Source organism: Anomalospiza imberbis, chromosome 25, assembly GCF_031753505.1.
Source record: "Anomalospiza imberbis isolate Cuckoo-Finch-1a 21T00152 chromosome 25, ASM3175350v1, whole genome shotgun sequence".
Classification (NCBI taxonomy): Eukaryota; Metazoa; Chordata; class Aves; order Passeriformes; family Viduidae; genus Anomalospiza; species Anomalospiza imberbis.
Genome location: NC_089705.1, coordinates 6,981,682 through 7,004,514, shown reverse-complemented (window position 1 = coordinate 7,004,514; position 22,833 = coordinate 6,981,682). Strand labels below are relative to the sequence as shown.

Sequence of the window (22,833 nt, the reverse complement as noted above, 5' to 3'; positions counted from 1 at the left end):
CAACATCCCACAAAGCCCAGCTCTGCTAAGCAGGTGCTGCTGCTGGGTCTGTATTTGCACCTTCACTCTGTAGCGTCTCCCCAAATCCCTTATCCTGCAGCAGCATCCCTCCTAAGCCCCCAGAAACCTTTTTTAGCACCCCCAGCATTCCTTATTGCCTTCCAAGCATTCCTCCTAAATCCCCCCCAACATTGCTCCCCAAATCCCTCTTCAGCATTCCTGCATCATTCTCCCCCCGCCACCCCTCCAGTTCCTTGCCTCACCCCACAATGTCACTCTTGAATCCCCCTGCAACATCCTCCCAGACCTTCTCAGCGCCCCCGAACTCATCCAGCACCCCCTGCCCCACAAGACGTGATGTGGAGAGTGAAGGAGAGGAAGGAAAAGCAGAGGCTAAGGGGGAACTGGAGACTGCCCGGCTTTGCTCTGTGGACAAGAGGGCTGTTTGTCCCCCTGCTTTCTTACAGACAAAGAAAACCCAAAACAGTCACAGCGCCTGGATCCATCGCGCTCCCCCTCCAGTCGGGGACCCTTGCGGGCTCCGGGGATGGGCGACAGGCAGGGATGGGCGGGGGGAAGGCAAGGACCGGGAGGATCCGGGGGGAGAGACAGGGATTAGGAAGGCAAGCAGGGAGGGGAGGTGGATGCAGGAATGAGGGAGAGGGGGGTGCAGGTAAGGAACTGGGTGGTGGGAAAAAAGGCAGGGACTGGGGAGAGCGGGGATCAGGCAGGGGCTGAAAAGACAAGAACTGGGAGGGGAGGCGGAGGCTGGCAGGGATGGGGAGAAAAAACGACAGGCTCGGGGGCGGGGTTGGGGGGGCATGGAGAGATCTGTAGGGGAGAAAGGCAGGAATGGAAGCATGGGGAGAGGCAGACAGGGATGCGGGGAGAAAGGGACCGTGGAGGGAAGACAAGGACCTGCCCAATGAAGAAAGGCAGCCATCGACCGAGGTGGAGGAAGGCGGGGACGGGGGAGACAGGTAGGGAGCAAGGGGGAGAATAGCAGGCAGGGATCTGGGGAGCAGGAAGGGAGCGGGAGGGGTACCAGGCGAGGGGGCGGGCGGGCGAGCAGGGCCGCCCCCGGCCCCACGTGGCTTGGGGGACACGCGGGTTTATAAAGCATTCCGGGCCCGCGCGAGTGCGGGAGGCGGCGGCGGCACCACCGGCCGGGAGCGGGTCTCGAACCCGCGGTGCTCGGATGCGCCCGGCGGCTCCAGCGGGGCCACGGCCGCCCGCGGGCCATGGAGCTGCCCATGGATGTGACCGTGGATGTGCCCGTGGAACTGCCCTCGGTGCTGCCCACGGCCACTGCCACCCCCTGGGGCAACGGCACCGCCTGGGCCCCCCTGCCCGGACACGGGGTCAACGACACGGGCCTGCAGCGGGCCAAGAACGCTACATCCATCCTCATCGCCATCGTCATCACTGCGCTCTACTCTGTGGTGTGCGTGGTGGGGCTGCTGGGCAACGTCCTGGTCATGTACGGCATCGTCAGGTGAGAGCTGGGCACCCCGCGCCGCCCACGAGGGGTGGGGGATGTGCGAGGAGCGAGGGGGCACTTCGGGCACACCGAGTGTGAGAGCGCCGATGGAGCCAGGCTGTGCCGGGGGTCCGCGTGCAGACATGGGAGGTGTGAGCTGGTAACACTGAGTGAGCGTGCACCAGGAGTGGGTGTGCACCAGGGGCGAGGCAGGACCAGGAGGGAGTTTGCACTGGGAGGGAGTGTGCACAGGGGTGAGCGTGTGCTGCGTGCCAAGCAGCAGCAGAAGTGAGTGCGAACCACGAGTGAGTGCGCCACGGTTGTGAGCGTGCACCAGGTGCGAGTCTGCACGGGCTGTGAGTTTGCCTCCCGTGTGAGTGTGCCGAGTGTGAGCCGGCAGCAGGAGGAGGGCTGGCTGTGAACCGGCTGCTGTGCGCCGGCAGCGTCGGGACGGGTGTTCTGGCGGCTGCGGGTGCGATGTGCGTGTGAGCAGCGCGTGTGCAAGCTGGGCAAGCGTGGGGGGTGCGGGTGCTGTGCGAAGGGTGAAAGCAGAGGCCATGCGTGCCTGGAGCAGCTCGGGGAGTGCAAGAGAGCGGTGTTTGGGGATGGGGGGGCATGGGCGACACAGCCCGAGCCCAAGTGGGCGCCTCTTGTCCTTTGTGAGGAAGAGAAGCCGCAGGGCTGGTGACGCTGCGGGCTGGGAGCTGCTCTGCTTGCAGGGTGGGTCCAGACGACCCCCCCGCCCCAGCCGGGGGCTGGTGGGTTCCCGCTGCTGCCGCCTCACTCCATCAGTGGGAATTACCCACCCAGCCCATTCCCACTTCCTTCTTGTGCCAGCACCTCCTGCAGCTGCCTGACTTCTGTTTTTCTCTAACAAAGAGCAGAAACTGCACGGCCCAGCCCCATCTCCCACAACAGCTGAGCTGTCCTCTGGCCCCCTCCATCTCCAGTAGCCGAGAGAGCTACCTCGGCTGCATCCACAACCTCGACACCTGTGGTGAGGCTTTCCCTGGGCAGAGACAGGGTCTGTGGGGTCTCTGCACCCCAGGACAAGCAACATGACCCTAATGCCCCCCATTTTAAAGATGGGGCATGGCAAGATGCTGCTGTGTCCAGCCACGCACTTGTGCTAAGGTACAAAATCTCATCAGTCCCTTTGTCTGAGACACTGGGTAGTCCTGCCTGGTTAAGATTGGTTGACATGGAAAATGGGACCATAAAGCCAAGTCTTACAGACCACAGGACCAGTGCCAGCAGCGAGAGCTGACAGAGCTCCTCCACAGCTCAGCCAGCAGCAAAGGATGGGGCTGTGCTCGCAGTCACACTCTGTGAGGGCGCAGACCCCAACATCTCCAGCCTGGCAGGAGGGAGCAGAAGGGTCTCGCTGGGTGCCTGGGCTTCACAGCCACCCCCTCTGCACTGGAGGGGGCTTGGTCCTGTAGGTCCAGAATCTGTGGGGTAATTCCAATTTCCAATGCCTCAGGTGATGCTATAACCCCAGCTTGGCCAAAACCCTAGAGCCAAACCAGAGCTGCTGGCTGGATTTAAACAAACTCTCCAAATTCACATTTTTTAACCATTTCCACCCTCATTTCCCCACCCCTTTCAGTCCATAGCTATTGTTACAGGAGGTCAGCACAGCCTGGCACTGCATGCGCACAAATAAATGTGGTGACTCACAGGAGGGAAGGAAACCATCCTGAAACGTGTCCACGAGGCCCATGAGCCACCCTGGAGTGTCCATTGCCCTGGTATCGGGCTCTGCTGCCCCCACTCCCCACTCTCTGTGGGGCTCTGCTCTGTGTTTTTAACCATCCAAGAGGGTGGGCAATGGGAAGTGTAACTCGCTGACCCGACCTGATCCCAGTGGGATTTTTCATCCCCTCAAAAGTGGCATCAAAAATGAGCTCTGGTCTGAAAAAGCAAATTGAGGTAATTGCGGCAGAGACAGATGCCACAAACAATGTCAGGGTGAGGGATGAGTGCTATTAGACCCCCTCCAGCTGGTTCTGCTCGGAGAGGAGAGGGAAGGCATTTTAAAGAGTGATTTCATGTGCAAACAACATCCTCCCTATTCTACCCACTGAGTAACTCCATGTTACCCAGGCTTTAGCAAGGCTGACAGCCACAGATCCCATCTCCACACCTTCTAGCCCCACATTTTCCAAGTGATGATGGAATTAAACACAGAATCACAGAGTGGTTTGGGTTGGAAATGACCTTATAGATCATCTTGTTTCATCTTGTTGCCTTCCACTAGACCAGACAGCTCCAAGCCCTGTCCAAGCTGGCCTTGAACACTTTCAGGGATGGGGAATATCTCCCATGAAATGAGCAAATATCATCCTCCAAGCCCCTGAGACAGGAGGGGCTGCAGGGACATGTGCCTTCGCCCCTTCCATGGCCAAAGCCATCTGGAGTTTCCCAGGGGTCCTTGTCAGAGTTGCTCCATGTTGACAGGGGTTTAGGCCAGGACTAGGGGAGACCTGTGTCCACAGAAGAAAGGGATATGAGGTGGGATCAGCTCGGATTTGGACCTCACTGCTAGGGAGATTCTGGGTGTTTGCCTTGTGGTCTTCTAGTGCCATCTCTCAGTGCCCTTGGGGTCCAGGCAGGGTGTCCAGGTAGTCTGGAAGCACGGCTGGAGCACATCCTGGGGGTCAGGGACCTCTGGGACCACACTGAGTTTGCCACAAAGTCCATGAGTGCCAGGAGCTGGCAGATGCAGACACAGGACCCTGGTATATAGCTCTGTGAATGGACACACCGTGAGCCAAGCACAGCCAAACTCCAAATAAATCCCTCTCCAGAGCAGCCAAACGCATCCACACACCTGGAGGGAGCCCAGCACACCCAGCACCCTCCCCACCACAGCTCTGACCAGCACTGCCATGCCCACTGCATTGTCAGATGCTTTAAAAATACTCCTGGAAGCAAATTGCAGCTGTGAGCTTAGGGCTGCAAGTGCCCTCATCCCCACTAAGCCCATCAGCCCCCCACCAGCTCCCACACAGGCTGCAGGGACAGCTGGGTGCAGGCTTTGTCAAGCAGGCTCTTTCAGGCAGCGGCTTTTAGCAGCTCCAGGAGTTTTTCTTTCACTTATTATTCACTTTTCTTTCACTTACTTACTTTCCAAGAGGTTTGGAGAGGGCATCCCTGCTTGGGAGACTGGAATGTGGAGCTGCCCTGTGCTTGCCCCATCCCCTCCCATCTCTTCTCTCCATCAACACTTCCCAGATTGTTCCATTCAAGTGCATAACTTCCCAATCAAGGCACTCACTTAATTGCAATGGGTTTGGCAGCCTGGGGAGGTCCATCAGCAGCAGTGGATGATTTGCTCTAATGTGGGCAATAAACCTCTTTCTTAGAGCAGCAGTTTCATTTGCAGCTCAGGAGGGTCACCAGGATGGACGCCTCACCCTGTGCAGGGGGTTGAAACCTCAGCCCAAACCTGGAGGGGGCTGAATCTTGCCCCAAAACCCCAGTGCTGGAGGCTAAGTCGCCATCCTTATTATCCCAGTCATGCCTATTACCATCCCAAGTTATTCCCAACCTCATTATCCCAGTTATCCCCATCCTCATCCCAGTTATCCCCGCCATTCCAGTCAAATGCATTGGCAGAGTCAACCCATCATCCCAGACATTCCCATTATCATCCCAGTCATCTCCATCATCATCCCAATCATCTCTGTTATCCCAGTCATCCCTGTCACCGCTTTGCCCTCACCAGCCCCATCCTGCCTGGAGATGGGTGACAGCTCTGGACCTCCAGTCCCCCACCCCTGGCACATCTGGCAGGGGGTTGGGAAGTGCTTACCCAGCACAACTAAGCACATCTGGCAGACCATGGAATGAATAACAGATTTTTTTTACCATTTTACTCAAAAAACAGAGACCAAAGATGTGTGAATCTACCTGAACTGACTGTTCACATAGGAGAGGCAAAACCTGACAATGCCACAAATTCTCAGCTTTTTGTTTAACCTGGGAGGAAACTTTTCTGCAGAAGTGCTTGGAAAATAACACTAAAGAGAATGGAAAAGGACTTTTCAAGGACAAGACATTTTTAATGCCATATTTAAATAAAAAACAAAAAGCTCAGCTTGAATATTTCCACCCTTGGGCAACGGGCTGCCATTTGCAGCCATGGTGAAGGAGACAGGAATGCTCTTGGAGCTGGAAGCTGGGTTAAGCTGCTGTTTTCTATTATCTTCCAGAGAAAAAATTCGTTTTTCAACTCCAGTTCCCAGTTCTATTGACAATGGAACCTGGTGGGTCTCTGTCCCCATGAATACACTCTCCTGACCCTGCTGAGATGGGGAAAGGATAAGGGGAAGGGATTGGGTACCATCATCAATTCCAGGAGCCTCTTTCCCTCACCAACTTGCTGTCCTGGGCTCCAGCCAGGGCAGGACCACCTGAGATGGGAGCCATTCAATCCCCCCACCAATTTATTTCACGTAGCCCAAACATGTGATGAGCTGTACCAATTATCACAAAATCCTAGCATGCTTTAGATTGGAAGTGACATTAAAGCCCATCTCATTCCACCCCCTGCCATGGGCAGGGACACCTTCCACTCTCCCAGGTTACTCCAAGCCCTGTCTAACCTGGCCTGGAACACTTCCAGGGATGAGGCAGCCACAGATTCTCTGGGCAACCTGTGCCAGGTTATCACCACCCTCATATCTGATTCAAACCTGCCCTCTGTCAGTTTAAAAGTGCCTTACCCCATTGCACACGTGAAAAGTCACTTTCTGTCTATTTTATAAGCACGCCAAGGAAAACAATCTTTTCATCTCAGCAACAATGGGGTCATTTCCCCCCTCCGTGCCTTACCCCACTGCTGCTACAGGCAGGTTTAGCCATGCACAGAGATGGTTTTGGGAAACCTGACCCTGATGTTAATTAATTAGGGTACATCTAAAAAAGCTTGAGGCTGGGGAGGATGCTCTCTGAGCAATGGGGATTTGCTGGAAGGGAGCACCGGAAGAGTTGGGGCTGCTGGTGTAGCCCTGCAAAGAACAGGGTCTTCCACAGAGCCACTCCCACCTCACATGTGTAGCCCTTTGGGGGTGCCCAGTAGATCCCTCACTCCCTCCCTTCTTCTCTGGCATCTGCCATAACTTTGACTCATCCCTTCAGGAAAGGTTTGGACATGAGGGACCATGCATTTCTCTTGCCATGGTGTGACAAGAACCAGAAGCAGAGCCAGCCCTTCCCAAATGCCCTGGGGGATACAGCCAGGCTTCCCCAAAGGCTCTGGAGCTCCAGATTGGCCAATTGGGCTGCTTCCAGATGGCCTGTTTCCGGGGGTAATCGATCCAATTTCTGCAAGCAAACTTGACAGGGAAGCAGACTGGATAATCACAATTTACTAGGTGGAAAATCAGATGAGGAGGGCTGAGGGGATAAAGGACATTGTGCAACTGGTTCAGGGAAATGGAGCAAATAAATCTCCTTGGAGAACTGAGTTCTCTGGAAAGTTCTTTATTCCTTTGAGTAAAAGCAGGCATGGAATGAGTGCCACCTCCCTGGTCAGCTGCAGGAAAATCCCATCCAACCTGGCCTTGGACACTTCCAGGGACGGGGCAGCCACAGCTTCTCTGGGCAGCTTGTGCCAGGGTCTCACCACCATCCCAGGGAAGGATTTCTTCCCAGTATCCCATCTAATATCCTGTCACTCTAGGCCCTCGTGAAGAAAATCTCCCCATGTTTCTTGTGGGCTCCTTCAGAGACTGGAAGGCCACAATTAATCATCCCAAAGCTTCTCTTCCACAGTCTGAGCAATCCCAATTCTCTCAGGCTTTCCTCATGGCAGAGGTGTTTCATCCCTCTAGTCATCTTGGTGGCCTCCCCTGGACTCGCTCCAACAGCTCCATGTCCTTCCTCAGTGTACTCCCTGGTGCACCTGGAAAGTTGCTGAGCACATTGGTGCTGCAGAAAGGCACATCACAACACTTTTGCCCACCAAGGCTGGTGTCACCTCATGAGCAGACAGTTTGTGCCCCCTCCTCATCACATCAAGTGCCCTGACCACCTGTAGCATGTCCTTTCTCTGCCACCCCCAGGTACACCAAGATGAAGACAGCCACCAACATCTACATCTTCAACCTGGCACTGGCTGATGCGCTGGCCACCAGCACACTGCCCTTCCAGAGCGCGAAGTACCTCATGGAGACCTGGCCCTTCGGGGAGTTGCTCTGCAAGGTTGTGCTCTCTATTGACTACTACAACATGTTCACCAGCATCTTCACCCTCACCATGATGAGCGTGGACCGCTACATCGCTGTGTGCCACCCGGTCAAAGCCCTGGACTTCCGCACACCGGCCAAAGCCAAGATCATCAATGTCTGCATCTGGGTGCTCTCCTCCCTCATCGGGGTGCCTATCATGATCATGGCGGTCACCAAGTCAAAAGGCAAGTGTCTCGAGGGACATGTCCCCTCCTGTCCCCTCAGTCCATCCCAGGAGTGACCTGGCAAACGACCTCCACTCCTTGTAGCAGATTTGTGGTCAGTGGTGGGCACCTGTCCATGACACCATAAATGTGCCCTGTCTTGGAAAAAGCATCATGGGTGTTATTTCCCATCTTAGAAACTGTCCCAGAAATTGTCCTCCCTTCCCCTTAAGGGTAGGGATCCCACACCTTTCCCCATCTCCAGTCCAACCAGTGCCTCTCTCCACCTCCTGGGATGCAAAGCAGGGGCCTAAACAAACCCCCAGTGAGGCTGCAAAGTCTCCAAGTGGCCCACACTAAGATCTGCAGCTCCTGCGTGGGGACACTGGTCCTTGGCTGCTAGGAAAGCTCTGGGCATCTTAAGGAAGTGGACAGATTTCAGTGGAGGGTGATATGGGGATGTGACACGGGGATGTCCATCATGGGGGTTGGGAGAAGGCAGGATTCACCTTGAATGGCTCAGGAAGCTCTGCAGGGAAAAGGTTCCAGGGTCACTGCATCCACTGCCTCCCCTCAGTGTCTTGTGGACAGGGGTCTGATGGCACAGAGCTCCTGGGGAACCTCTACCAAGAGCAGGTAGGTAGGAATGCATCTCCCTGGGGTTTTAACATGACTGAGCAGAAGGCAGAATATTCTCAGTAGACACTGAGCTTCCTCTTTGACCCTCCTCTGTCCTACAGACGGTATTGTCCTGTGCACTCTCCAGTTTCCTGACCCTCCCATCTACTGGGACACTGTGACCAAGATCTGTGTCTTCATCTTTGCCTTCCTTGTCCCCATTTTGGTCATCACCATCTGCTATGGGCTGATGATCCTTCGCCTGAAGAGCGTCCGGCTCCTCTCAGGCTCTAAGGAGAAGGATCGGAACTTGCGGCGCATCACACGCATGGTGCTGGTGGTGGTGGCAGCCTTCATCATCTGCTGGACACCCATCCACATCTTCGTCATCGTCTGGACGCTGGTGGACATAGACAAGAAGAACCCCTATGTGGTGGCCAGCCTGCACTTCTGCATCGCTCTGGGCTACACCAACAGCAGCCTCAACCCTGTCCTTTATGCTTTCCTGGATGAAAACTTCAAGAGGTGCTTCCGAGAGTTCTGCCTGCCTTTCCGAGCCCGTGTGGACCAGAACAGCTTCTCCCGCGCCAGGAGCACCACACGGGAGCACGTCTCCACCTGCACCCCTTCCGAAGCCCGCAACAAACCGGCATGACTAGACGTGGGCAGCCCCCAGCGGGGCTGCCGGGGACACGGGGGAGATGAGCTGCGCTCAGAAGTCACCCAGGTCACCACCACAGAGTTGTAGCAGGGTGGTGGGCTGGGCGCTGCTTGGTAACACTGCTGGCTTTGCATACAGACTGACTGCAAAAACTTTTTACACCCTGAGAAAGAAGAATAGGAGAATTGGGACTCACCAAATGATGTAGGGAGAGGACAAGAACAAGAGGCAAGTTGGGCAAATATGCTCCACTGATGCCACCACCTCAACCAACACCCAGCAGGGGCTGTCACCCTCCAACACGTGGTTCTTGGCAGAGCCCAGGGCACCAGAACTGCAATGCCCACGTGCTTATCCTCCTGCACGGGCCAGGATGACACCACAGCCCATGGCAAGAGGGAAAACACTCACATGGCAGAAAGGAACTGTGCCAGGAAGTGAACATAGCATCACAGAATCATTCAAGGTGGAAAAGCCCTCCAAGATCATCAAGTTCAACTGTTCTTCTACCACTACAAAGGCCACCAATATCCCATGTCCCCACATGCCACACCCCCTCAGTGATGTTTAAATCTCTTCAGTGATCGTTACTCCACCACTGCCCTGGGCAGCTGTCCCTTGAAAGGGCTGGACAACCCTTCCAAGGAAGAAACGTTCCCTAATATCCAGCCTAATCCTCCCCTGGAGTGACTTGAGGCCATTTTCTCTGCCATGCCATGGGACCTCATTCCATCCCCCTCTGGGCTGTGTCCAAAAGACAACTGGACACGGGAAGAAAAACTTATGCCACTTCAGAGACACTGTTTTCAAAAAGTTCCAGATCCATTGTAAAAATTCCCCTGGAGTTCCTCAAACTGTGATTGCTCCCAGAGAAAGCTTTCTACAGTTAATGTCATTGTTATATTAGTGTTATTTAGAGTCCTCTGACTGCAGCTAAGGCTGCTCTGGACATGGATGTGATGCTGGGAATATGGGTGTGGCCAGGGGATGGAGCAGGGATGACCCCCATTCCGGCAGCATCCCAGCAGGGATTTGGGGGCTGAACCAGCTTCTTCCCACCTAAAAACCAGCTCCTCCAATCCCTTGTCTGGGCTGGGAAACTGGAGACAAATCCTAGTGCAGGCAAACAGCACTGGGAGATCCTGCCCAGGCTGGGCCATGCTGTAGCCAGGATGCTCAGAGGGAACTGCCTGTGTACTTTTATAAATATATATGTAAGTCTGTCTATAGCTGTATGAAATTAAAGTGACCCCAAGCCCTCCCATCACACCTCCCACTACAGCAGCTGCTCCATGCGTGAAGGAGCCAAATATGCCGGATCCATAGCATCTCACAAAGTACTTCAGACACTATTTCCAGCTCCAACCCTTGGGATATTTGCCTTACAGTGGCATTTCTGTACAGGAACCCTGCTTTCTAAAAATTAAATAAAATCAGAGATAGGAAGCAGTTTCCAGGTCTCTTGGGACTCCCAGGCATCAAAAATGAGCAAGGTCTGGCTCAGGGGGGTGATCTGGGGAGTGATGAAACTACCTCTAAATTTACTTTTTCCTGTGAGGGTGGGGATAACCTGGCACAGGCTGCCCAGTGAAGCTGTGGCTGCCCCTGGATCCCTGGCAGTGTCCAAAGCCAGGTTGGATGGGGTTGGAGCACCCTGGGACAGCAGAAGGTGTCCCTGCGCGTGTCAGGGCATGAAACTGGATGGGCTTTAAGGTCCCTTCCAACTCAGGCTATTCCATGATTTTGAATTCAAGTTCTAAAAACTCACCTGGACTTGGAAAAACGCACCTTTGTGAACCCCCAAAGCCCTTTAGCTGAGATTGTTTGCAAGCCCTAGTCACCAAAACCTCTTCTGCCAATAGTCATGAAGATATAATTTTATTTTAAAAGACTAGCAACCGAATTCTGGCCCAAATTGCATTTGTAATTTAAATACAAATGAGGATTTAGTGGAAAAGCAACAGAAATGGGTGTTGGAGCCTGTAACTTTGCTCTGGCTTAATGAGACTTTGGATTTTAAGGTACTGATCACTTCTGCTGTGTAGGTTTCTTAGTTCCCAAAGAAGGGGAAACCATAGAGTGCACAGTGGATGTGAAAACCACTTGAGGACCCCCATCCATTACCCAGCACCCTGGGAAAGCTGAGCCAGGCACCAGTTCTGGAGATTTCACAGCCCTGTTGAACTAGCAGCCGGCCCAGATTAATTATGCAGCAACCTGTGCTGGCACACACCAACCAGCTAATTCCAGGGACATTTGCAGCCCAAAAACATGTGTTATTGCAGGAAACATCCTTTCCCTATTTTTTTTCTTTAATTAATTCACCAAATAATGAACCCTGATGTATTGAGCTTGTGATTAATTATAATGACGCCGGTTTCTTTGTCTGCAGGTTTAGGCTGACTTTGGAATTGCATTAATATGCAGATGGAAATTAATGGATCTGGCTTTCCTGGGGAGGACAGGAGCAAGAGCTCCCACCTTCCTGACCCCAGAGCAGCCTGGGGGGGACCCAGGCTCTCAGCTTGACAGAGATGCTTGTCTTGCAATTCATCATTTAATAGGAAAAGAAAATCACTATGAATAATTCCTAGAGGATTTTTTTTTCTCCTTTCAGAGTTACAAATTCTGCTTAATTTGTACTGTTTTATTCCCTGAGCAAATGGGACCAGGAAGAACATGCAGGGAGGGGATGGGGGATGTCTGGGATACTGTGTGAGCACTGGAGCTCCTCCAGGCAGGGATAGAGCCAGAATCCCCAGCTCCCACGACTTGTGTGAGCCATATGAGACTTGCCTTATTTTTGGCCTGCTGTAATGGGAAAGGAACCAGGACATCAGCAGTTTGGGGAGGGGATGGAGATAGCCCACATCGCTACTTCAGCCCAATTCTCATCCTAAAGGGAAGTGAGACACTCTTCTACCAGGAGCCACACCAGAGCACTGCACGTGCCAGTTCTCCTGGGATATACTGGTCAGGCAACAGCCTTAATGACTGCATTCAGGGAGAGACAGCCCAGTAAATGACCAAACTGTCACTGGCAGACCCATCGTTAAACCCCTGTCACAGGCAGCTTGGCCATATTTAGATCTCGTTTCCTCTTCCAGGCAGGAAAGGAATAACAAGAAAACAATCTCAGTATCCTCCAAACTCTCCTGAAGATGCAATTCTCTCCCTGCAGATCGTGCAGCACCACTGCATAGACAGAAATTTTCTATCTAAAACAGCAACGTGCTAAAAAACATGAAAAACACTCACAAACAGCACTCAAAGTGCTTTTATTCTGGGCCCAAAAGATCTTCACAGCACCAGGCCTCATCCTCCATGGATGCTAAAGCCCTCAAATTGCATTTTCCCAGCTTTTGTCTGTAAATCAAAAGCCTTTTATGCACTTCCAATAGCAACAGATGGAGACCAGAGTGAAGCTGCCAACTGGTGTTGAGGGAGAGTCTGGAGGTGTCAGTGCTGGAAGACCTCCCCCGTTGACTAAGGCTGGATCTTGACACAGCCAGGGGTCCACTCCACCAGACCCAAATTCCTCCTCCTAACCCTCAAAATGCCCCCAGTTCACTCTGTGAGCACAAAACCTTGTTAATGAGACATTTCCCTTTCCTCAATTAAGCTGTTTTCCTTTGCCCACCCTCTCCCCACTGTGTGGGGGCTCATCCTTCCCCCAGCTTCCAGCAGCTTCCCACTGAAGTGTCACTGGTTCCCAAGACAATTGCTTATCATCAGCTCTGAATATTTTAAATCTTATTGTTCTCCCCCAGCCCTTTTCCCCTGTTTCTTGAATATACCAACATTCTTCCTTCCCATTCACAAAGACATGTGAATTTCCTTTCCAGAAACAGGAACAGCCCCTCAGGGATGGGTACAACCCCATCTTATTTGGGAATGATCTGGGTTTTCTCTGCACCTGCAGGAGCTGGAGTAGGGAATTGCTTTGGCTCCTGGCGGGATCCAGCCCTGTGGTGCCACCACTGATCCTGTTCCTGCTTCAAGGAATTGCCCAAACATGGGAGATAGATGCAAAAACCTGCCAATGTTGGGGATAGGGAGGAACTGGGATGTGGGATCTCCCCAGTAGCTTAGCCTGTTTTTGGATAAATGTTGTTGCCCAAGTCAAAGAGCAGTTTCTCCATCAGGTATCCAGCAGGTCACATTTCATTGAAGAGTATCAAATGGTGATGGTTCCCAGGGAGCACAATTAGCCATGGGATTACAGAGCACTTGCCCATGGCTCAGCCTGCAGTGATGGCAAAATATGGGCTTGATCCCTCACAATACAGGCCCATTTCCTGTGGGCTCACATCCCAACCTTATGCTTAGAGGGGAAAAATAAAGTCCCTTGCAAGCCCAGGACTGCAACCACCAGAACAAACCCACCTGGATGGGAGGTGGGTACCCCCAGCCCCCCAGACAGAGCTGGACCCACTGAGGCCATCCCTGATTGTAAATCCAAGCTCATCCCACGTTGGAGCAGCAAAGCTGCCAACAGCCTGAGCTGCTCTCAGTGCCCAGGCTCATGAAGGAACCTGCTGCTCCCCAAAAGAATTAAGTGTAAACGGCGACCTGGGGCTCCAGTGACACCATGTGGGAATTTGCTGCGTGGCTTCCAGTCTCCACACACACGTCTGGCTCAGCTCCAGCTGGGAGCACCCAGCACGAACATGCCAGAATCCTTCCAGCTGTGCCACGGGCTTGGTTGTGTTCCTGGAGACCCAAAACCACTAGGGGTGACCCATCAGGCAGGCAGGGAACTGAAGAGGGGGTGACCGAGATGACAGGGACCATCCCCTCGCTCTGTCCCAGTTCTCCCGGTCCCGTGGCCCAGCAGTGCATTCTCCTGCTGCCATCTGGTGGCCACGGAACACTCGGACACGGCCGGGACCACGACAGCACCCCGAAAAGTAGCCACCCGTCCTGACTGTCCCCACGAAAGAATTGCCATCCCTCCAAAGCACAGGCAAAGTCTGGGTTTATCAAAATTCAGTTTATTCCAAATGCTAAAAGACTTCTTTTTTTTTTTTTGTCCTTTCTGCCTTGATTAATCAACCAAAATACATTTTCTTTTTTAAAAAAATCTAACCCCTTCAGAACTATTGTACAATCCCAGACCCCCTCCCCCATCCCAGCCACAACTCCTCCTCCTATTGCTGTAATTTAGCTCTTTGCAGACCCCTCCTCACTCCAGGTACCTGTAAGGAGAGCATGGAGCAGGCTGGGCACAGGAAGCAAGACCAGTTGGATCAGGGAGACAATGGGGAGGAGGAGTCCTGTTGTTTCCAGTGACTCCGTGCATAGCTGGGGTCTGGGTGTCTGCTCAGCAAGGCCCTAACGGCAAATGAAGCTCCTTTCTCCGCAAGCGAAAGAGAAAAAATAAAAGTAACAGCGTTCCCACGCGTGGGATGGATTTGGTTGGGTTTCCAAAGGCAACGGCAAAGAGGGAGTGGCCAGGACTGCAAAAAGCAGTGGTAAGGTGGCTGCTCCAGGCCACGGGGAGTGGGGAACCTGCTCCTGGCCTCACTGCCAGGCTGGGGTGCTCAGCTTGAGGGACGGGAGGCAGGAGCCTTCAGCAGTCACAGTGTGCTAGGCATCGCCCAGCAGCATTCTCCCTCACCAGGCAGCATAGCACCACAGCAGCCACAAGCTCTGGATTGGAGGATAGAGCTTCCTGGGCACATTCCTGCTGGACTCACATCCACCTGGAGGGGGCTCAGATGGGTTTGGGGGGGTCACAGTAGACAAATCCTGGCCAGAGGGGTATATTTAGGTGAAGGGGGTGGAGGAGCATCCAGATGTGGGGAACATGGGGACCTCAGGGAGACTGATACCCAAACCTGATTGCAGAGTGAATAACAAGACCCTCAGCTTTGCTGGGCCAGGAAATGTTTAAAAAACAGATGAGAACAAGTGGAAATCCATCCAGGCACAGAACTGGGATCAGTTTAAGATCAAGCTGACCCGAGGAGCTGACAGAGCACTGGACACCACAGAAAAACAGACAAACATTTACAGGGAGAACCCATGGGCACCCTGCTCCAGCCAGGCAGGGGCTGCTGGGCCGAGCTCCATAAGCCTCCTGCCCTCCCCAAGTAATCGGCTCCCCAACCCAGGCGGAAGTTGTGGGGGGTCTGGGGCTGCTATGATCCCACTGGGCCCGGCTGTGGCATCGCTTCATCAGCTCTGCTCCTTGTCACTGACCAGCAGCACAGTGTGCTGCCCACCACTGGACACGGCCAGCACCCGCCGGTTCTCCAGCTGCTTCCCCGTCATCTCCACGGGGCTCCAGACATCATCCTCCTCCCCGGTGCCCAGCTGGTAGTTAGTGCCCATTCCCCAGGCAAACGCTCGTCCTGCAACAGAGATGAAGCAAGCTTTGAGCTCCAAGTGGGAAGGGGACCTTGCACCCAGACAGAAGTCCAAAACACAAGCAGGAGGAAAAGGAGGAGAACATACAGCTCAAACATCACAGAGCACATCTTGTGTTCCATCACAGAGTCAAGGAACTTTATCCCTGTGGGGGAGCAAGCTAAACCCACAGCCCATTCCAAACCTTCCTTCCTGCAGACACTGCACACAGGCAGATGCAGCACCAGAGCACAGAGGTCTGGCATCAGCAGTCAGAGAAGAGATTGTCCGGCCAACAACCCCCGCCTGGTCAACACCACATGACCAACCCTGTTGCCACAGGCTCACAAACACATTTGAGCAGCCAGAGCCCAGCTGCCCCCAGGTGACGGGCACCAGGACCTGGCTCCAGTCCCAACCCAGCTGGCAGTGTGTGGTGATGGTGTGCAGGGCTGGATGGAGGGATGAAGAAAGTACAGAAGGCAGGGTTCCCAAACCCTGCCACTCACCATCACTGCTGACGGCGTAACCCACGGACGCTCCGCAGGCCACCGAGATGATCCTGGGGAGCTCCGGGATGACTGTAGGTGTACTCTTCTCCTCTGCTCCTGTCCCAAGGCCCAGCCGGCCATACTCTGCCCTGCCCAGGCTGTAGGCTTTACCTGGAGCACAGCAGATACACAAGAGAGGAGACTTGATGGGGGCAGAAGCTACAGCAGGGCCAAAGCAGACCAGGACCTTTCCCCAGGTCTGACTCCTGAAGGAACATCACTCCTCCATACCACACCCTGAGACCCATGCAGAAGGAGCAGGGTGGGATAGAGACCCTTCAGCTTGCCAAAATCAGTAAGGTGGACAGGTGCAAGAACAGAGTTCACAATTGAGTCCGGGTTCCTGTTCTCAGCTTCCCTTCGCTGCAATCTCACACCAACCTTGCTTCCTTGAACACTGAGAGCTTGGAGGGCTCCAGCACATCACCACCATCCCAACAGCCCCTTGGCCAGGTGGAGGGCCATGGGATACCCCACCCTGCTATGTCACTCCCAGCCCACCTGTCACAGTGTCACTCACCTTCAGAGTCGACACAGACCGTGTGGTGCTGCCCGCCAGAGAACCCAACCCAAGACTTGGTGGAGTTCTTGAAGCACGTGAGGTTCTGCGGGGAGAAGCAGGGCTCGGTGTCCTGGGTCCCTGCAGGGTGGGACGCACAAACCCGGGCGGATCAGGTCCATGGACGTGGACAGCTCCGGCACTGAGCCGTCCACCCTGGGGCTCACCCTACCGGAGACCAATACAGCTGCCCAGCCCCAAAATCTAATTTCTGCTCAAACCCAGTGGGCACACGGGCTGGAACCTAAACCCAGAGCTATGCAGGGTGAGCCCCACCCCCATTTCCAGCTCTGGTGCATCCAGTGTGTTTAGATTTTGGGGCACCTAGCAGCTTCTCCCCACCAGGCCAGGGCAGTGGTGGACTGGAAGGAGATCTGGAGGGACACAAGTGAAGCTCACCCAGCTGGTGGTAGTTGGAGAGGCCAAATCCATAGATGTGTCCCTCGTGTGTGACGGCGAAGGTGAAATATGCCCCGCAGAAAGCGTCCTGGAAGTGCATTTTGCTTCTTCTCCCTTTGCCTCTGACAGGAACAAGCTGGGGGACCAGCATCCGCTCTGGGGCAGGAGACAAGGTGTTACACAAGGACTAAGGATTTACACCCTCCCTGCATCTGAGGATTTGGCTCACTGCATTTACGTTACACATAAGCCCTTGAGCATCAGGGACTGGGTCCCTTTGTCCCTCTGCAAAGGGCAGAGCCAAAGCCAAAGGATGCACCTCTGAGAACTAAATCCACTCACGCAGTCCTCTCCGTCCTCCTCGGCTGGCAAAAAGTGCTGGCACTCTGCCTAGCTGGCCCTGTTCACCACAGCCACACGTGAACAGGTCGCCATCCACTGTCAGCATCACCAAGTGGTCATTTCCTGGGACAGGAAGGAAAGACAAATTATGGAGAAGTCTTCAGCAAGTCCTGGGGGCTGAGATCCCACAGGTAAACCCAAGTTGTCCCAGCTTATGGGGTTTCTTGCACTTGATACCTCAACACCAATTGTGCCACTACCTAAAACTCCAGGATGTCCCTCCTCCTGATCCCAGGAATTCAAAGCAGTTTTTCTGGGAAGGTGGTAAGGACACAGGTGTGCCTCAACTTCCCCTGGGCGCTGGACAAGCTCCCTGGCTGCTGTGCTCAGCTTCCCCAGGCATCATTAAAGAGCAAGTGCTCTAGCCCCACAGGGTCAGAGTTCAGGCCACTCTTGGAAGTCATTCTGCATCAGACTGGTCAAATACTAACTCAATATGTGAATCTGTTGGGCCTAAAATATCTGTTTGGGCTAAAAGGTCTGTTCTCTGGAAAGTCAGAGATCAGTAAGTACACCCTCGTATCAGGCTCGGAGCAAGCCAAGAGGGAGGAAAAGGTCATGGACATTCCTCAAGGGTTGTGACAACCTCATGTATCTGCCTGACCCTGCACACCCCAGGGCCTTGCTTGTGGAAGGGGCTCACAGCTGATCTGCGAGTCAGAAATAGTTGAAGAAGAGAAGCTGCTAAGAGTTGCCTTTGCCCTTGAAAGGAGTTCTACAAAGGCCGTCAGCATGGGAATGGAGGAGAAGAAAAGATAAACAAGGGGGCCTGCAGTAAGATCTTGACAGAAAACAGTGGTGTTGACCACCCTGCACTAATGAACATTATGTTGATTTATTGTGGCCAATAAATAGGTATTAACATTGTGAGAGGGTATAAAAAGACAGCATGAGGCTAAAATAGAGAGAAGCCTTCTTAAATAACTGGTGTTCTTCTGTTTGTTAGGACCATCTCAACAAGGACACCCGCTCACCTGAAACTATTTTAACGACGGGCGCGTCGAGCTCAAGCAGCAAAGGAACAGAGCTTGTCTTCATGGGCTCCAGCAAGCCGATCACTCCATTGTTATCCTGAGGGAAGAGAGAGATGCAGGGATGAGCCACAGGAGCTGCAGCCACCAGCGGAGCTTCCAGCATCTGAGGAATGAGCGTACCCGGAAGGAGCCCCAGACAAAGACCCTGCCGTCCTCAGTCAGCGCGGCCGTGTGGCTGTCCCCCGCTGACACCTGCACCACCTTCTCCTGCAGCTCCACCAGCCCTGGGGAGGACTCGGACCCTTCGGCCGACGTGTCACGTCCCAGGGCACCTTCATCGTTGCAGCCAAAGGTGTAGATCTGCAGATTGGGTGCGAGTGGTCAGGATGGAGCCCAGTGGGGCAACAGGCTGAGTATGAAGTCAGGGAACAGAGACTCACGAGGATGAATTATTGCAGAATCATGGAATGGTTTGGGTTGGAAGGGACCTTAAAGCTCACTTCAGTCCACCCCCTGCCATGGGCAGGAACATCTTCCACTAGATCAGGTTGCTTTACACCCTGTCCAACCTGGCCTGGAACACTTCCAGGGATGAGGCAGCCACAGCTTCTCTGTACCAGAGCCTCACCACCTTCACAAGGAAGAATTTCCCAGTATCACATCTAAAATGACAGTGTCACACATCTACTCTCTGTCAGTGTGAATCCATTCCCCCTTGACCTATCACTCCGTGCTCTTGTCCTAAGTCCCTTTCCAATTCTCTCTCAGGCTCCTTTCAGGTCCTCCTTTTGACCCCCTAAAATTTTGTGGTCCATGTGAGACCACGCTCACCCCTAGAGCTGGACCAAGATGTGGGCAGAGCAGTGGCTGTTTCCCACCCCCTGCTCCCGAACATATCCCAGAACCCACTGCGCTTACCTTTCCAGTCTGGCTGAGGCACACTGTGTGCATCCCTCCAGCTTCCACCTGCACCACCATCTCCGGCAGCGTGACCAGAGCTGGCTTCTTCCTCTCCATGATGTCCTCGCCCAGACCCAGCTGGCCGACATTACCCTGGCCCAGTGTCAGCACCAGCCCAGGCTGTAAGCGATGTGATGGGTGGCTGACTGTGGGGTGCAAGAGGGAGAAAGAATATGTGGGGGTTCAAGTTTCCTGGTAAAAGCCACCCCTGGGAAAGTAGAAGGAAAATTCCAAGTGATTTTTCTTACCTTTAACCTTTTTCCTCTCAGTAGATTCTTCTTCTGGCACCAGGATCTTCGATCTGCGTTTTCCTGGCATCTTGGAATCTAAATGCCAAAAAGAGCCAAGGTTACCCTGGCCCAGTGTCAGCACCGGCCCAGGCTGTGAGCGATGTGATGAGTGGCTGACTGCGGGCTGGGAGCGGGGAGAAAGAACATGCCGGGGTACAAGTTTCCCGGTAAAAATCACCCCTGGGAAAGTAGAAGGAAAATTCCAAGTGATTTTCCTTACCTTTAACGTTTTTCATCTCAGTAGACTCTTCTTCTGGCCCCAGGATCTTCACTCTGCGTTTTCCTGGCATCCTGGAATCTAAATGCCAAAAAGAGCCTGTAAGGAGTCACCCATCTGCTTAACTGGGCTGTCCACTGTTAGGGATGCGCCCTGACACCCTAAAAAACTACCTGAGGGACTGGTGACTGAGTTGGGATTTGAACAATGACCCCTTCTCCTGCTCTGGGAAAACAGAAATCTTTCCCTTGTGTGTTTTACCCATACTCCCTACTTCATGCCAGATGTGAACCAGATTTCAGGACCAGGCAGGCAAGGCGAGAGGGAAGGGAAAAAGAAAGAAGGAAAAGGGAAAAGGGAAGATTCGGAGCCGAGCCGTACCTGCGGCCTCACCCCGCTCCCCGGTCCGCATGGCCCGAGCGCCGCCCCCGCCCCTTCCCGCCGTTCGAATTCCCCGCGGCGCCGCCTCACGTGGGGCCGCGCAGGCCACGGCCCGGACCGGCCGCGTCTCCCGCCGCCTGCAGCTCTTCCCGATGGCCGGTCGGCTGCGCCGAGGACGGCCCGGCCCTCGCCGGGACCCGCGCGCCCGCGGCCCCGGCCCCGGCCCCGGCCCCGTCCCCGCCGGTCCCTCCCGCCGCTCTCCCGGCTCGGCCCCGCCGCGCTCCCTCACCGCCCGCCGGCTCCGCCGCGCCGCGCTCTGCGCATGCGCGAGCCGGGCCCTGGCGGCAACGCGCCCCCTGGCGGCCGGCGGTCCCCGGGCAGCGCACGGCGCGCAGGACGGAACGGGGACAGGGACGGACAGAGGGACGGACAGGCAGAGGGACAGAGGGACGGACAGAGGGACGGACAGAGGGACGGACAGAGGGACGGACAGAGGGACGGACAGGCAGAGGGACAGAGGGACGGACAGAGGGACGGACAGAGGGACGGACAGAGGGACGGACAGAGGGACGGACAGAGGGACGGACAGAGGGACGGACAGAGGGACGGACAGAGGGACGGACAGAGGGACGGACAGAGGGACGGACAGAGGGACGGACAGGCAGAGGGACAGAGGGGCGGAGGGACGGACAGAGGGGTAGAGGGACGGACGGAGGGACGGAGGGACGGACAGGCAGAGGGGCAGAGGGACGGACAGGCAGAGGGACAGAGGGACAGGCAGAGGGACGGACGGAGGGACGGACAGGCAGAGGGACAGAGGGACGGACAGAGGGACAGGCAGAGGGGCGGAGGGACGGACAGAGGGATGGACAGGCAGAGGGACGGAGGGACGGACAGAGGGACGGACAGCACAACGCACGGACAGCACAACGCACGGCTCGCGGCTGCTAACACTTTGGCCCCCGGACAAGAAATCCGTGCCAGGAACTCCTCCTGCTTCTAACGTACAGAGATGCCTCCAGCCTCCGAGGCCGCAGCCAGCCGTGGTGGAACAGAACTGCTGCAAAAAACAGTTATTAAACGTGCAGGACAATAACGAACAGAGTATTGAGATCCTGCAAGTCTGAGCTACCATCTTTTCCAGCAACCTACTGCTGCATACAGTGGAGAATACACTTGAAACAAAACCAGACCAAACTTCTCAGGTTAACGGGAAGACAGCGACTTTTCAAGTTTTCCCTTCATGTAATGTGATTACCCTTATTGCACGGATTCATTCTGCTGTTCCAGTCCACAGGCCCGCATTTGCCCATAACAGCTTTTATTTACTAATAAAACCAGGTTTCTAATTAACTTCTTGGCTGGTACACCAGCCTCATCTGCTTACGGACAGTGATCCCCAGGGGTCACCCACAGCCCATGTGACTGCAGAACCTTCGCGGGGGCTAACCACGGAGCGCTTACCCCAGGCTCATGTGGGGCAGATGCACAGCCGCTCCCGGATCCTTTCCCGGGGGACCCCTCGGCCAAGGACAGGACATCGGGCCAGCTGCTGCTGCCCGTTCCACCCACCCCACACCAGCACTGCCCCTAAACCCACCCTCGTCAGCAGCGCTCCCCTCAAAAGGGCAAGGGAAAAACCTGTCCTGCCCCTCCCGGCTTTGCCCCTAAACCACACCCCGGGGCAACAGACGCCATCAACCCTTCTTGACTCAGCCCTTCACGATATGAAGTTTTGTGCCCCGAAATCCAAACCTGGACTGAAGGTACGGATGTCCCCCTAATACAGCCCCAAAGAGTGCCACAGAGCATTTCTACACGATTTGAGATGTCAGCCACAAACAACAATTGTACTTCTACACGAGGCACCACCCCGAGCATGAAGTTTTCCTTAATATTCAGATCATTCACCACAAAGACACACCAAGCCAAAGCGAAGTTCAGTTTATTGAGTTGTCGACTGTAGTCAGGCACAGATTTACACATCAAGACAAGAGCGAGAGCTACAATTCAGGCCCGAAACACACAACTGCTTCCACCCACACCCTATATGCACTCCACCCACTTTCACCATCACGTTCCCCGGAACATCCTGGCCCCACAAGGTCGAATCTCTGGGAAGGGTTTTAAGTGTAGTCCACAGGAGAGCACACACCTTATCTACTTAACCCTTCTGCTTCCCCCACTCCCCTTCTCCAGTTTTAAGCATCCCAAAAGCAGCGTTTTGCTGGACCAGCCAGCAAACGCCTCCCTTGAGCTCCAGCCAAGTCCTCGTGCCGTGACTGTCCTTCCCGGGCAGCTCACCCGCAAGGCGTGTAACTCCGGGCCCTGCTCCACAAAACCCAGAGGGGCACGTCCCACCAAGGGGCCAGGGCCACTCGCCCTTGTTTTCTGTGCTCCAAGCACATGCTTTGGAAGACCACCAAATTCACACATCCCTGGTCCCACCACGTTCTGATTTCTGTGGCTACTTTTAGTTACTCACACTGCACTAACAGGACCTGGGCAGACTCTTAACATACTCACCCTCTCCCGCGGATTTTTCTTTTTCACTTCGCCCCAGCAGTTTCTGCAATATTTCAGGAAAAAG

General features: G+C 54.5%; 2 protein-coding genes across 3 annotated transcripts; one reads left to right on the top strand and one right to left on the bottom strand.

Annotated features, from left to right (window-relative positions):
• Positions 1-1,097: 1,097 nt before the first annotated feature.
• On the top strand, positions 1,098-10,608 carry OPRD1 (opioid receptor delta 1). The gene is made up of 3 exons (XM_068172574.1): positions 1,098-1,495; positions 7,552-7,901; positions 8,621-10,608. The coding sequence occupies exons 1-3, from the start codon at positions 1,242-1,244 to the stop codon at positions 9,151-9,153; spliced, it is 1,137 nt and encodes a 378-aa protein (XP_068028675.1). The 5' UTR covers positions 1,098-1,241; the 3' UTR covers positions 9,154-10,608.
• Positions 10,609-14,133: 3,525 nt separating this feature from the next.
• On the bottom strand, positions 14,134-22,801 carry RCC1 (regulator of chromosome condensation 1). Of its 2 annotated transcripts, none has more exons than XM_068172569.1 (11): positions 22,770-22,801; positions 19,866-19,943; positions 19,604-19,681; positions 19,314-19,501; positions 18,576-18,755; positions 18,396-18,492; positions 17,362-17,484; positions 17,020-17,175; positions 16,582-16,701; positions 16,020-16,172; positions 14,134-15,515 (listed from the first exon to the last, which is right to left on the bottom strand). In XM_068172569.1, exons 2-11 carry the CDS (start codon positions 19,933-19,935, stop codon positions 15,340-15,342), a joined length of 1,341 nt encoding a protein of 446 aa, XP_068028670.1. In that variant the 5' UTR covers positions 19,936-19,943; positions 22,770-22,801; the 3' UTR covers positions 14,134-15,339. The 2 variants fall into 2 exon arrangements, with proteins under 2 accessions (XP_068028670.1, XP_068028669.1); XM_068172568.1 differs by lacking the exon at positions 22,770-22,801 and adding an exon at positions 20,334-20,465.
• Between the last annotated feature and the right edge of the window lie 32 nt (positions 22,802-22,833).